Below are 15056 nucleotides of genomic sequence, written 5' to 3'. Positions count from 1 at the left end.
CTAGAGAACAACATGGGCCACTCCCTGAATTCATCGATTCATGTACAGTGGTGGCCCAAATGGCCAGCTCAAGCTGGCCTTGGTGGGGAGGGTGCTGGGAGCAGAAAGCTCTGGGACCCCTGCAGCACTGGGGCCCTGAGGAGCAGCGCGTTCTAGGGACCCTGAACAGGGCCTGACGGTGAGGGTGATCCGCTCTGAGAAGACCCAGGAACTTGATTCTGGTTGGTCAAGCCCAGAAGCCCTTGACGCTGGTGTGGTAGGTTGCCCTACAACCTTTTTCCTTACCTTGGGATGGGGCAGAGGACTTTTTTCCACCTTCCCTTTGTCCCTGCCTACCCCATCTCTCGAAACAAGACCCAGTTAGAATCTGCCGCTTCACTGCTGCTTGCCCAAGCCCCCGCGATCAGTCCCCTGCCTTTGAGCTGGACATTCTTCATCTGCAGCGCGGGGCCCTGCTGGGCTCACCGCGATGGCTGCCTCTGTGGACCTCCTAACTTTCTGGTTTCTGGTTGGCCAACAGAAGACACCAGGCTGGAGTGTGAGGGGCGAAGGGGAGAAGAGTTGGGCTGCTGCCTCTCGTGGCCCTTCCTGCACAGTGTGAACGGCCGTGCTTCCCTCCTGAGAGCTCCAGCTCAGGGGTTCCACTAACTCCCTCCCTGGGCTCTGCGCCTCCTCAACAGGGCGCCTCCTCCTCCCTTATGTGGCAGACATTTGTCCTCAGTCCGTCTGAGTGCACCAGATGTCTGGACTCTTGACAGCACCTTGACATGTTTCATGTTAAACTGGAGAAAAAAATGACACCAGCAGGTTCATTGAAGCTCTGCCCCTTCCTTGCCTCTCATCTGAGGCCAGTGGTCCCAGAGCAGCAGGACCTGCATCTCTCAGAACTTGTTAAAAATGCACCTCTTTACTGAGTCAGAAGCAGGGCGCCGGACCCAACAACTTGCCTGTTGGTGACGTTGAGGTGCGAAGGGAGTTTCTGAGAACCTCGGCCCCTCTGTCCCGCCCGTCCATCCACCCACTTGCATCTGGGACGTGGCACGGTCGGGTGTTTATGCTCACATATCTTGCCTGTCACACTTTACATAAAGCAGAGCCATGTGCTTTATGCCTCTGCCTCCCAAGAGAGGCAGTTCTGATGGGAGTGTTTGGAGTCTGTGCTTCTCAGTGACTTCACTTAAAAACAGCCAACCAATTTATTAACCATTTGCTCAATAGAAGTTTAATGGAGAAATATCTGTTTAAAACAATCAGTCAAAAAGAACAACTCTTTTACAAACAAGTTATGGCAGTGACAAGTCAAAACCCCAGGCTTGATGTCCTGTTCCTTTGACCCACCCCTAGAAGTGGGAAGAGGTGGATGAGAAGGAAAGATGGGGCCATTACAATGTTTGCTGGAGGAATTACAAAAATACACTCTGATGTAGCAACTGGGTTGTCATGAAACATGCCATGGGGGCGGGCGAAGGGGGAGAGAAGACAACCAGACAGGGAGATTCTGCGCCCTGGGGGTGGAGACCTCGGGGCAAAGCCTGGCTCAGTGCCGTGGGAAGGAAGGGATCCGGATGCCCAGCCGGCAGGTCTGGGGCTGGAGACATGCTGTTTTGGGGATCACCCGGACACCTGGGGAGACAGAAATGATGATAATGGCAAACCAGATCGTTTTACTAGCCCTTCAGTCCTATCCGCCCTAGTGACTGAGTAATGCAAAGGAGGCAAAGAAAAGCTACCTATCGAATAACCAATCCCTAAAGCAGCAAGAGGGGTTCCCTAACTCCCTCTACACACCGTATATATATGTATAACTCCCTCTAACACCATATATATATGATCTATATATAGATATTAGACCTATGTAATACATAGACCTATTATGTAGTAGACGGTTATACCCCTGGTATAACAGAATAAAGGGGAGGCATATGGGTTGGGACTTGGAAGGCACAGGATAGATGCCCTGCCCAGAAACAGCTCTCTTATCCATGGTGCTCTGTGGAACCCATGTGTAGTAATTTATTTCTTGAGGCTAAGTTATATTCTCATTCATGGTTCTCTTAATTATACCCTCATTTACGGTGCTCTTGAAGCCTGATTTACCTAATTCCTCACCATGAAGGAACACGCTCACTTGCCGCTGTCTAAGAGGATCGACGCCTCAGGGTGGCAGACAGTATAGGGGCAGGTCAGGGATGGTTGATGCCCAAACTGGTTGTGTCTTTCCCATCGTTCTGCCTAGGACTGGCCCTGCACCCCAATGGCCCTCCTTCCTAACTCATTATTACACTTTCTCATCAGGGGTCTTTAGGGTCTTCAGCCCGTTCCAGTGTTAGACGGAGCGGTTTCCTCCAGCCTTATCAGTATAGGTTGTCACTGGCAACTGGAGTCCCCAAGGTGGAGAAATCTCAAGCGTGTGTAGGTCTAGTTGGGGTGTGTTAAGTGAAGAGAGGCAAGGTTTAAGCTGCCTGTGAAGGACTCGTAAATACACATCCATCTTGGAACTCAGCAACCATGAATGTGTGGAAAAAGAAATAGAGAGGCAGTTGCAGAAGGGGAAAGAGAACAATCAATAAAACCCAAATGAGCTGGTTAATGTTTCTAGTGTTCCCATCAAGAAGTTTACCTCCTGAGCAAAGCAGTGGACAGAAGCTAGTTACCAGTTTTGTTTCAGCGCCTCTCAGCTGGAAGCTTAATAGAAAATGAGAAAAACCAATTGCCCGAATAGGGGCTCAAATAGTTATTTTTTTTTAAATAATAAATTGATTCCTGCTAATGTGACTGATTTTAAACTGTCTTTTGGTAAAGAGATGGTTGTACTTTAGAATTAGACAGGAGCTTTAGTGTCTCTTAAGAGCCACTTCACAGAAGAATGTCTTTAAGATTTGAAAGAATTCACTCTGTGCTACTTCTAAAGGATTTACTGTTACATACTGCGCAGATATGGCTTAGAAAGAAATAGAATGCTTGTTAAGGACCCAAGAGTGACTTCAAAAACAGTGTAGGTTAATTCAGGACCTTCAGAGATTAGTTATTCTGCTAAAATAAACACAGCGGCCTTCTCACAACCTAAGACGTGTATCCATATTTGGTCATGGGCCTCTGGCAAACAAACTGGCTTACCTGCAAAGAGCTGAGTGGGCTGCCTCCCTGCAGAAGCGTAAGTGCCAATGATTAACACAAGTACTAATATACTTTGAAGGAAGATTATTAATGATCTGGCTACCTTTAACATCACAAAATAAAGCAGCACATGCAGGCCTTTTCTTTTATGCCCCAGAGTCAGGGTAAAGCCCCACTTGGGTAATGTTTTGGAAATGTTTTTGACCAATGATTAGTTCTTTCTGTTAGGGCATGTTTCTTGACTGTTTAAATAGAAGTGTGAGACTCTATAGGGAGTCGTATGCCCACATGTGAATTAAGGCACAGGGGCTTAATGGATTTTCTGAGATGTTCAGGAAGTTCCACTATGCTAGTTCTCTGTGCCACTCAGCATTATGCATAGGTTGATGGGCTGAGGAAAGTTGAATTTGTAATGACTGGGCAATAAATTCGGGTCTTTGATGGTTTTTTATGTGACATGTAAATATTATAGGTACATGTATAAGCATGTCTGTGGGAGTAAGAACAGACCAGAAGGGAGAAAGGAATAAGGGCAAGCACACAAACCAACAAAAACAAACCAAAAATGGCTCTGAAAAGAAGCGAAAAGTCAGGAAAGATGATGATCCCCTAGTCCCTATTCTAAGAGCTGCTGGATCAGTTGGGCCAAATTCCCAAAGCTCAGTGGCGATGCCGCCAACCACAAAGATTCAAGCCATGGGGCCAGGTGGTGGGATGGGCACATGATGAGTGGAATAACGAAGGAAGAAAATCTAGCTCCTGGTCCCAACAAGAACTCCTTGACTGGGGGAGAGGGGGAAAGTTTCATGGTTTCCATGGAATCCAGTCACTGTGGGATATAGTGGGGGAGAGGAAGGGGATAGCTAAGCTGTTTTTGAAGGTGAAACAGCACTATCACAGCCACCAAAATCAGACTCTTTGCTAATGGCTAAGGGTAGGTCCAGCTATTGGGTCTTAGAGATAAAATCTTAGAGGGAAGGTGAGCTGAACTGTTGCCATGGCAACTGAATAGGAGGATTGGTCCACTTAACTGTCCCCATAGTAACTAAGCTCCTGGAGAGCTACAGAGGAATTAGTTATCTTAACCTACTACTGTTATCCCCATGGTAACCAGTCTCTAAATGGCAGTAGTAAGCCTTAAGGAGCAATCCTAAAAAAATCTTTGCTCCCTAGAAAAGGCATGCGCGGGAGGCAGGGGGATGAATTTACCTCCCTCCTAGGCCTCCCAGGAGCTGAGTACCTTGCGGAGTGGGGTGTGTGCGTTTGTGGGCTAATGTGCTAAGACAGATACAGGAGGTTTCTTCTTGCCCCCAGCTCATTCCTGCCCAACTCACTCATGGGTTGAAGTGGACGGTGCAGCTGGGAGGGGCTCCCCTTCCGGCTACACATTACCATTCTGGTGCAGGGTGCGCCGGCGCTGGCTGGACTGCATGCTCAGGACCAGGTACTGCCTCATAAACTCACTGAACCGCTTCTGGTTGGCCAGCTTCCGGGCCGACTTCCGGGCCCCAGTGAAGCCCCCAAACCTCTTCTGCAGCTGCTTCTGCTCCTTCTCTCCAACCTCATCCATGCCTGGCTCTGTCTCTTTCTGCTCTTGGAATAGGCTCCGGACACGGGGCATTCGCTTCAAATGTGTCTCGGAGGCTTTTGGCTGGTAAAGAGCAGATGCCAAGTGCTCTGGGTCTGCAGGACTGAGCTGCCAGGAGCCCCTGGCCATGACCTTGGTGCACGGGGTCCAGAGAGGGCTGGACAAGACCTTTCCTTCACACTCGAAGATACATATCTGCAAAGACAGAGGTAGGAGGAAGGGAGAAAGACGAGGGGGACATCTATTAATCCAAGGCAAGGAGGAGAGAAAGTCCCTCTGTACCAATGCAAGTACTTCTGAACAACTCCTAACTAAGTACTGTACAACAGTTTTACAGGTAATTCCTTAGGTTCATAGAATTTCAAAGTGGGAAAGAAAGAAAAAACTATCTGGCCCAGCGCCATCATTTCACAGGTGCAGAAACTTAGGGCTCAGAGATGTGAGTTTACCTTATCCCAGGTGACGCAGCTAGTTAATGCAGAATGTATGCACTAAAACTGTACCCCATTATAGACTTAGTCAGGTTTCTAGAGCCAAACTTAGCTCACGAGGGACACCCATAAAGAAGAATTTAGTTTTGTTCTTTTATCAGGATCAGGGGAGGTCAGGTTGGCTTCAGAAACTGGGATTGCCAAAGTACATAGTTCAATCTGCCTTGCTAATTTAAGGTCATCAGGAAAAGATCAATCCTATACTAATTTTTCAACCCTCCTCAACTTGTCACCTGTTGGGAACCATCCCGTCTGGTTTCAGGAACTGTAGCCTCACCGACAGGCGAGAGGGCCCTAAGCCTGGAGCTGAGCAAGGAGGCCTTGGGAAAATAGGCCACTGAGCAGACAAAACTTATGCCCCTGCCTCCTTCACATCACCCTGCTTGGCCCCAGAGGATGGCTGGTTAGTCAGTGACAGGTAAGGCCCCTCAATGGCAGGGGCAACCTAAGATAGACACAGTCATATCGGGGCCATCAGGGAAAGAGTTGGGGGATACAGAGAAAGGGCAAAAGACCCTCACCCTTTGACTTTGATATGGCCAGAGTCTTCATTCTGTCTGAAAGAAGTCTCCTTATCTCTTGGCTGCTCTGCTCCTCCTGCCTGGCTCAGTATTGAAACAATACTAGAGACAGCTCTAAACTGGATCAGGCAGTTGCCCCGGGGGAAATCAGGCCTAGAAGTAAATTACACTCTTTGAAGCTTGTTTTGTTTTTCCCGCAAAAGCTATGATGACCAGCTCATGCTGGGAAGGAAATTTACATTATTCACAGACTTTGACCTTAAACCATTTGGCGCTCTTATGTTTACTCATCCCGTCTTTGACCCATGTAAATCAGTGTGTTCCTGCCATTTGTTTTTGTCAAAACATCATCTATTCTCTGTAAACATTAACATACTGATGTAATGAGATCACCTGTACATTCCTACTACCTAGCCCCCACTGATAATCCTTTCAATAAAAGTCATTGGACACAGGGGCTCAGGACATTGTCCACTAGAGGGAATTGCCACCCCCTTTCCCTAGCAGACTGAGAAAAGTGTCTGGAACGGCTTAGTCTTATTTCCCCATCCGTGATGACCCGGAGCGTCTCTGCGGGACCAGAACCCTGCTCCACCTCAGTCATCACTATCTGTGCATCATTTATAAAAATGAAGGTTAAAGTCCTTTGGAATGTAGGCATGTTGGGGTTCTAGGTGGGGAAGAGGGACCATCAGATATAATCCAGTAGACCCACTGGGCTCCTGGAATCTTCTAGTGCTGCCCTGCTTCTCCAGGTGTCTCCACTTCTCACCTGGATCAGCAGCCTAACCAGGATGTTTCCCCGACTCCTCCCAACAGGTCCTGGCCTTGCCCACACTCTTCCATGTTCCTGTCTCCCATTGGGTCTCCTGGAAACCTCTGCCTCCAACTTTGCTTCTTATTTGCTGTTTTGGCTTCAGCCCAAATTCTCTCTGTGTCTCTGGCCTTAGCCAGATGGAAATCTCACTTCCCTGTGACCTCGCCATCATGGTCTGCAGGAGGCTATAGAGCTTTTCATCAAAACTTGGAGCTCTTGCCTGACTTGCAGGGCACCTGTTTGAGCAGGTGCGGGATATCAGGATACTGCTGGCTGTGCCCTGTTGTCCATATCTGGGGAGCAAAAACACTCACCCAGGTGCTCAGAGTGGCGCTGATACCTCTGTGGGCAAAGGTTTCCAACATGATCCCTAGCCAAGGAATGAGATGTGCAGGCAGCTTAGATGACACACGTCACAGGCCATCCCACCGAACCCTAAAAGCTTCTTCAATCCTACTTCTTCCACATGTTTTTGCCACCTCTGACCGTTACTGCCTTTTGTTGCCGTTTGGTCTCTCAGTGTACTTGTGCCTCTCCGAATGGCACCTAACCGCCCACCCCTCCCACCTCCAGTTCACTCAGGTTTAGAACCCTGGGCATATCTTCAGTGTCTCCCTTCTCACAAACCCCATTGCCCCATCTGATCAGTATATAGGTTTGTCCTCCCTCTCATTCCTTCTCCCTAAGGGCCTCTTCAGGTGCAGTGGCTTCCTAACCGAGTTCGCCATCTCTGATCTTTACTGCTCTGATCCATTTCCTACCGCTGGCGAAACAGTCTTCCTGGAGCAGGGATCAAATCACATCATTGCCTGTCCACAATTGTCCAATATTTTCTCTTTGTCCATAAATATAACTTCAAACTCCTGAGCAGAGCATTCAAGCCCCCTCGCTGTCTGGTCCCAGTCCATCTTTTGGCTTATGGGGCAGTTCCTAGTGCCTCACCTAGGCTCAAGCTCCTCTCCCCAGCCCCAACTTCCATGCCTTTTCTCAGTCTGTTCCCTCTGATGGAATGATCTCTCTCCGTCCATCTCTGTGGCCAGCCAGGCTCTGGTGCCACTGCTCTATGACACCTTCTTCTGGCTCCCTGGCCAGAATTGCCCTCTTCTGCCTCGGTGCTTCCACAGAACTTGGTATTGCTCTTGTGGAAACTTGAATGCTTAATATTATTGCAATATATTACAAGGCAGAATATGACTCATTGGGGACACTATCTTACTCATGTTTGAATCCTTTAAGGAGTCTTTTCCATCTAGTAAATGGTAGGGTTTCACTAGAGGTTTATTGCCCTGAACTGAATTAATCAATAAGCCTCTTTATGTTTAGCTAAGCATGAAAAAGGAAAAAAAAATATAAAAGAAAAGAAAAGAAAAAAGACAAGAAAGAGAGTCACTGGAAGGCCAGGAGTTGCAGCTGGTAGCAACCAGAATTGGAACCCCAGCATTTAGTGTAGGCTTCTGATAAGAGTATTTTGTCACTCTGTTGCAACTCTTTGTTTACCTCATTACTTGTGTGTTGCAGTAGATCAGAGTTCCTAACCTTTTTTGGGTCATGGACTTTTGAGAGTCTAATGAAATCTATGAACTCATCCTTTCACCATATAAATGCACACTCATGTCGAATTTGCATAAAATTTTAGAAGGTTCATTGACCTTCCAAAGCCTACCATAGAATCCAGGGTCGGGACCTCTTCCTGTGTAAGCTGTGCCGTAGGGAGAGCCTGTGTGCTTTCAGGCATCTAATATCTGGGATACAAAGTGGAGCCCCTAGTGAGGTTGAGAGATGGAAAGAGACAATAGGAGAAAGGAGGGGATCTGCAGGTGAAGTCACCCAGTGGCCACACTGGGAAGTGGTCCCAACCCTTCTTGTACATCAGCGAAGCATTGCATAGAAGGCTATCTCCAGGAGGAACCCTCAGCAGCACCTGGTCCAATAAGTCCCACACCCGGGTGTGAATCCATTCATCAACAGAACTTGAAAAACTGCTGAATTTCAAAACCCAGTTAAATTCCTGAGGAATAGAACCGGGGCTTGAATTTAGGTAATTCTGAAGTTTGCGAAGGTTTGGAAACCACTGATGTTGTCCATGTTCACAAGTTACAATAAGATTCAGTAATGTGTCCAAAACTGCACTGTTAGATAACAGTATAACCTGAACGAGGACATATATCTCGAGTCCCATTCCAGGACTTCTCCTACTCAGCGGTGTGCTTGCAATATGAATTGATAGAAATGAAAGGGAGAATAGGATCCTATGAGACCAAAAGGTAAAGTTCTGATGGGAAAATGGCTTATTTTCAAATTGTTCAACCAGAAAGGAGAAAGACAGAATCCGTTAGGAATGCCACTCTCCTTCACTGGGAAGGAGTCCAAGGAGCACATTTTGCCAAGCCCACATGCTAGCCAGAGGTGGCGATGTTGGCACCTACTGATACTCAAGCCATGGTTTTTTGAGCATGTGTTTTCCATTAGCTTTTCTTTAGAGAAGCTGGCAGAAGTAAGACATGGTCAGCGCCAACTCAGCGTAGATACCTAGAGAAACTTCTTTCATGCCACAATGCCTCTGGGTGTGAAAGAAAGAGAGGCAACTTCCACAGAGAGGAGGGTGGATGTTGGAACAATGGTATCTGCAAACTTGAGTGTTCTGTAAGAATTGCTACTTGGGTTTGTTAGGATGCAAATGCTTTGCTTATAGACCTGGAGATTTTGAGTCAGTAAGCTGAGGGTGGGGCCCAGGAATTTTCACTTTTTGCAAGCACTCCAGGTGATTGCTGGACCTTAGAAGGCTGGACCTGAGGAGGGAGAAGCCATCAGGGAAGATGGGGGTCAGAGCTTCCATCAGAGATAGGCTCATGTGGGTCTGTCCTTAACCTGCTCCCAAAACACTTTGAAGAAAAGCAAATAGAATCAATTTGTAACATGTTCTTTCAGATCATAATCCCCTTGGGTCATGGGCCTCAACTGCAGGAGGTTTTGCCCTCTGCCCCTCCCAGGGACATGTGGCAATTCCTGGAGATATTTTTAGTTGTCACATGGAGGATGGGTAGCGGGGGACGCTATTGTTATCTGTGGGTAGAGCCCAGGGGTGCTGCTAACCATCCCGCAGCACACAGGACAGCCCCCTCTGCCCCCAGCAAATGGTTATCCAGCCTTAACTTCCCTCAGTGGAGTCTCAGAGTCTGAGAAACCGTACTCCGCAGAGTGGAGGGGAAAGCAGGAAAGCGTGGGTAGCACTTGAAAAGCCAGCAGGAGTGTAGAATTTTAACATTGAAATGGGTCTTGGGGCCCACCTGGTCCAGTCCTCACAGCCCCAAATGCATGTGGAATTGTTCTTGTACCTTCCATTTACAGGAAAAGGTGGAAGTTGTTAAACCTAAAGGCTATTAGATCTTCTGCAAGTCCCTGGGGTTTCTAAACCCAGATGGTAATTAGATTGTTTGTGTCAATCAGAGAAAATGGAATTCTAGGATCAAACCAGATGCATAGCCCTTACCAAGACTTGTCATATTGTTAGATGAATTAGGTACTAACAAAATCATCTCAACTCATGATTTAGGAGAAGGTTTTTGGCAAATGTGGGGAACCCAAATTCACAACAGCATTTGTAGCACCAGATGGGCATCGGAGCTCAATGCCGAACCGTCTGGTCTGCGGTGCCCACCAGCCTCTTTCCAGAGATGGGTTAATAGTCTATTAAGTGAGCTGGATGCATTTTCACAGCCCACACTGATGACATTGCTATATTAAGCCAGAGTGTGGGGGAGCATCTGGAAAGTCTCAGACTGATGCCAAATTGATCTGTGAAGCTGCACATGTGGGGAAACTGAGCAAAGGGCCATGTCTGAGACCACAGACTGGGGAACAGGCACACGAGCCCATTCGAAGGAGAAGAAGAGGCTCATTTAGGTTGTCAGGTTTCTGTCAGTAAAGAATCAAACCACTTCTGACCAAGACATATTTGGGGGCCATTTGCTTTAGGAGGTTCTGCTAGAATATCTGAGGGCTGACTGTGGCAGGCCAGCAGAATAGTGCAAGAGAAAAACATAGAAGAGGCTCCTACTACAAATCAATTACTAAGGGTTTTCATGTAATGAAGATAGAAAGCACCCCAAAAATTTAAGATGCTACAGAGACATGGAAACATGCTCTAAATTCTTCATTGGTGTTGAAAGACAACAATGTAAAAACTGCAGCATCTGTAGTGGATGCACCTATTAGGAGACTGAAGGTCTTACAGTTTTACAATTTCCATGGGACATGTGTATTGAGGAATGCACTGGGCCACATGCTGGGCTATGTGTGGCATCCCCAGAGCCACCAGCGAAGAAAGCTCACATCTATGGTGAGAGATAGACTTGCAAATAACTTCAGAGCACAAGGGAGGAAGCAGCTGGCTCTACTGTGGGCCAGTGAAGAATCAGCAAAGTGTTCTCATAAGAGGTGAAACTTAATCAGAGTTTGCTTTTTAAAAAATCCTCACCAGAGGTCATATCCATGGACTTAGAGAGGAAAGGGAAGAGAGAGAGAGAGAGAGAGAGAGAGAGAGAGAGAGAGAGAGAGAGAGAGAAACATGGATGTAAGAAACATCTATCGGTTGCCTCCTTCATGTGCCCCAACCGGGGATTGAACGCAACCTAGGTGTGTGTCCTGACCTGGAATCAAACCCAAAAACCCTGGTGCATGGGTCGATGCTCCAACCAACTGACCCACCCAGCCAGGGCTCCATCAGAGTTTTGAAGCACAAAAGCAGGGAGAGGCATGTTTAAGATGGGAGGGCCAGTTCCTGGAGCCAGGGGAAGGCAGGGAAAGGAAGGCGGGACTTCCAGAAAATGTGGCAAGTGATTGGAGCCCAGCAGAGACCAGGTGTGGGGTGTACCTTTGAGAGTTACCTGCGGCCTGGGAAGAGCCTAAGGCCTGGACACAGGGATGGCGTCTCAGAGGGAGAGAGTACATGAAGGGAAGAAGCAGAGAATCTTGGTAGTCACCATGTTTTGGAGCGGGGCGGGGGGCGGGGGAGAGGACCAGGAACCCCACAACAGGCAGAAACACAAGAGTCAGAGGAGGGGAGAACACTGGGCAAGTTCACCAAGAGGACAAGGTGTGGAGAGCCTACCAACCAGCCTGTGGGTTCCATGCTTAGGAGTTACTGGTGGTCCTGAGAGAGCAGCTGAGAGTGACGAGTGACACAGCAGCAAGGGGGCCTGAGGCGCCATCTTTCAGAAAAATGACAACGAAGGGAAGGAAAGAGCAGGTGGAGAGGGGAAGAAAGAAGATCACCCAGTAGGGAAATCAGTGGTGCAACAGAAGGAAGAAGAGAAAGGGCAGGAGCCCAGATGGGAGGCAGGTCCCCGGACCGCAGAAAGGAGGCTGGAGAGAGTTTGTACTTGCTGGCTGCTGTCTTCCCGTACAGGGCATTCTAAGGTCATGGCGTCCGAGGGGGTGGGAACGCACCTTAGTGTTTCACAATCAGGTGTGGTGTTTGTTAGAAGGAGATCACATCACCTATGAATAATTGACCTGGTAAAAAATACATTAGAGCAGAGTCTGGGTTATCCTTATGGTCAAGAGCCTAATGTTTTCTTCTACTGTAAAATACACGTAACACTAAATTTACTCTCTTAACCGCTTTTAAGTGTACATTCCATTGTCTTCAGTACAGTCACAATGTTGTGCCATTGTCACCTCCATCCATCGCCAGGACTTTTCTATCTTCCCACCCTGAAACGCCGCACGCAGCAAATCCCTACTCCCCATTTCCCCCAGCCCTGGCAACCACTTTTCTACTTTTCCTCTCTATGAATTTGACCACCATAAGTAGAATCCTTTTGTGTCTGGCTCTTTTCGCTTAGCATAATGTCCTCAAGGTTCATCCATGTTGTTACACGTGTCCTTTTTAAGGCTGAATTATAGTCCACCGTGCGTACACGTGTGTTAATCCATTCATTATTGATAGGCACTTGGGCTGTGCCCACCTTCAGGAGGCTGTGACTAATGCCGCCATAGACATGGGTGTGTCAACGTCTGTTGAGACCTAGTGCTCTTTTGAGTGGGAGATAAAGGGTTGCAGTTAAGCTGGTGATTCAGGAATCATGTAACCTTCAGGCTGGTCTAGGCTGAGAACCTTCACAGTGTGGCAGTTAGGAGATTAATGCTTCATCAACTCCTTCACTGGTTTACATGCAAACTAGTGGTCTCCTCTGTTTACTAAGACCAAGGGAAAGTGTTTTTTGAACTTCTCAGGACTGCACAGAAAAGATAGGAGGGCCTTCCATGCTCTAGCCAAACTCTAGCCAAACTCAGCTTTTCTCAGTTCCTTAAATGCCACACCCCTCCCTCCTGTAGACATTTGCATATGCCCCTCCTACTTGCCCCGAGGCCTTCCTTTGTTACCTGGGGCCCACTCTCTGCTTCTTCACCTCCATTCATCTTTAAGTCTCCTTAGCAGGGGTGTCCAACCCCGGCCCATGGTCTGCAAGAGGCCCAGAATGGCTATGAATGAGACCTAACACAAAATTGTAAATTTACTTAAAACATGAGATTTTTTTTGGTGATTCTGTGTTGCAATGTATTTAATGTGTGGCCCAAGCCAGCTCTTCTTCCAGTGTGGCCCAGAGATGCTAAAAGGTTGGACACCCCTGCCTCAGACACTTCAGTTCCTCCAAAAGCCCCCTCTGGCCCTCCAGACAAGGCTGGGGTCCACTGCTCTGTGTCTCCCCAACACCCAGTAATTACTCTCTCGTGGAGGGTTTGTGGCATTTTCTCTCCCATTGAGATTTCTCTCACTGGTTACAAACTCCATGCATCTGCTCACCTTGGGATCCCTTGTCTTAGAAAAAGCGTGGTGGGCCCAGATGAACTTTGAGCAGGTTATCTAGGAATGCTTTTGTGATGCAGTAGCTATTACTGTTTGGAAGACAGGCTTGGAAACCCTGTGAGCCGGGGTGGGAAGAGCTGGGTCTTTGGCCTGCTGGGGCTGTGTCTGCTCGTCACTAGTGCCTGTGCCACTGGAGCACTTGGTTTCTACATTCATACACTTGCCTAAGGGTAGTAGTTACTTTTGGTTGATTTTAAAGGTTGAGGGGTTTGAAACAAGGCATATTTTCAATGGAGCTTATGTTACAAGGAAAAAAAATAATTGAGTTACTTTGGGTTTAATAGGAGAGGAGTAACTATTTAGATGGAAATAGAAGCCCTGGAGAAAGCAGCTTATTTAATATAAAGAAATTTCATGTTGGATTTGCATTTCAAATTCAAAATTTAAAACATGGGAGAGCATTTGAGGTGTTCACTGTGGAGTTATTGGTAATATCAAAAATGAAGCAGAGCATACACGTTCAACTGGAGAGGGGATGGTTAAAACATTATACTGTATTCACAGAGAAATAACTTAATGTTCAATAACACGGGAAACTCATCCTGGTATAACATAGCAAGTGAAAACACTAGGATTCTTCCTCTGACTGGTGGGATTAAATGTGATTTTAATTTTCTCTTTTTGAACTTCTCTCATTTGCCAGACTCTCTAAAAGGTGTATGCACTGTTTTAATACAGGAACAAAATGGCAGCACGGGCAGGCCTTTCTCTGAAGGCAGTAAAGTGGAAAGCCGACAGGGCTGGCCTCGGGCCAGGCCTCAGCTTCTCCTGGGTCTGCTCAGGAGGAGGCGGGATGGGGGGGAGGAGCCACACTCCTAGACCTACCTCCAGGCTGAAGCTGTCCAGGGCCGGGCGCAGCTTCTCTCTGCAGGTCAGACAGTCCTTCTGACAGCTGCCTGACGCGCTGGAGAAGAGGCTGAGCAGCAGGAGGTCACAAAGCAGGGTTTTCATGGTGCAGGAGCAGCAGGCAGGATGCTGAAACACAAGGGAAGATGGGAATCATTTAGAACAGCCATTCGGTGGGGGCAGAAGCAGCTGAGGACCCTCACACATGGGAAGCAGGAAAGACACTTCAGAGGGGACAGTGCCAGGGCCTGAGATTCACCTCCCTGTAGGGAGGGGATGGACATGGGCACAGGGCGTCCGCTCCTGCCGGCCAGGCCTGATGTTCCTGCCGGGGCTGCTGCCCGGGCTGTGGGGAGAGGACCGCTGGGTTCCAGCCACCCAGTTGACCTCCATGTGCGTGAGCACTTTCAGGGAGCCAACGGCTTCCCTTTGCAGCTTAGCTGTGTGTGACCTTAAGACAACCTCTCCACAGCTCAGTTTTCATAGCTATGAAAGGGGAGCATAGTCACGTGCCACATAACGATGTTTCAGTCAACAATGGGCCACAGCTATGATGGTGGTTCTATAAGATTATAATGGAGCTGAAAAATTTCTGTCACCTAGCGATGTGGTAGCATCACAGTACAACACTTGTGTGTGTGGCGGTGCTGGGGCAAACGAACCTGCTGCGCCGCCGGTCTTATAAAAGGATATAGTACATACAGTAATGTACAGTACCTAATACTTGATAATGGTAATAAAAGACTAAGTTACTGGTTTATGCATTTACTATTCTATACTTTTTATCATTATTTTAGTGTGCACT

General features: G+C 47.8%; 1 protein-coding gene across 2 annotated transcripts; it reads right to left on the bottom strand.

The window, feature by feature from the left end:
- Positions 1–1405: 1405 nt before the first annotated feature.
- On the bottom strand, positions 1406–14378 carry PNOC (prepronociceptin). 2 transcript variants are annotated; one of them, XM_054575920.1, is made up of 3 exons: positions 14231–14378; positions 4510–4900; positions 1406–1623 (listed from the first exon to the last, which is right to left on the bottom strand). In XM_054575920.1, exons 1-3 carry the CDS (start codon positions 14354–14356, stop codon positions 1538–1540), a joined length of 603 nt encoding a protein of 200 aa, XP_054431895.1. In that variant the 5' UTR covers positions 14357–14378; the 3' UTR covers positions 1406–1537. The 2 variants fall into 2 exon arrangements, with proteins under 2 accessions (XP_054431895.1, XP_054431896.1); XM_054575921.1 differs by having other exon boundaries at positions 1492–1623; positions 4452–4900.
- Positions 14379–15056: the final 678 nt, after the last annotated feature.

Source organism: Pteronotus mesoamericanus, unplaced genomic scaffold (assembly GCF_021234165.1).
Source record: "Pteronotus mesoamericanus isolate MK-2021 breed Mesoamerican mustached bat unplaced genomic scaffold, CSHL_Meso_final contig_32, whole genome shotgun sequence".
Classification (NCBI taxonomy): Eukaryota; Metazoa; Chordata; class Mammalia; order Chiroptera; family Mormoopidae; genus Pteronotus; species Pteronotus mesoamericanus.
The sequence above is the reverse complement of the archived record's forward strand: the minus strand, read 5'-3'. Positions and strand labels throughout refer to the sequence as shown.

Coding starts and splice junctions, on each gene's coding strand:
- PNOC (XM_054575920.1), bottom strand. CDS start 14,356: ATGAAAACCCTGCTTTGTGACCTCCTGCTGCTCAGCCTCTTCTCCAGC. Junction 4,901..14,230: donor TGGACAGCTTCAGCCTGGAG/GTAGGTCTAGGA, acceptor CTGTCTTTGCAG/ATATGTATCTTCGAGTGTGA. Junction 1,624..4,509: donor GCGCACCCTGCACCAGAATG/GTAATGTGTAGC, acceptor CTGTCTCCCCAG/GTGTCCGGGTGATCCCCAAA.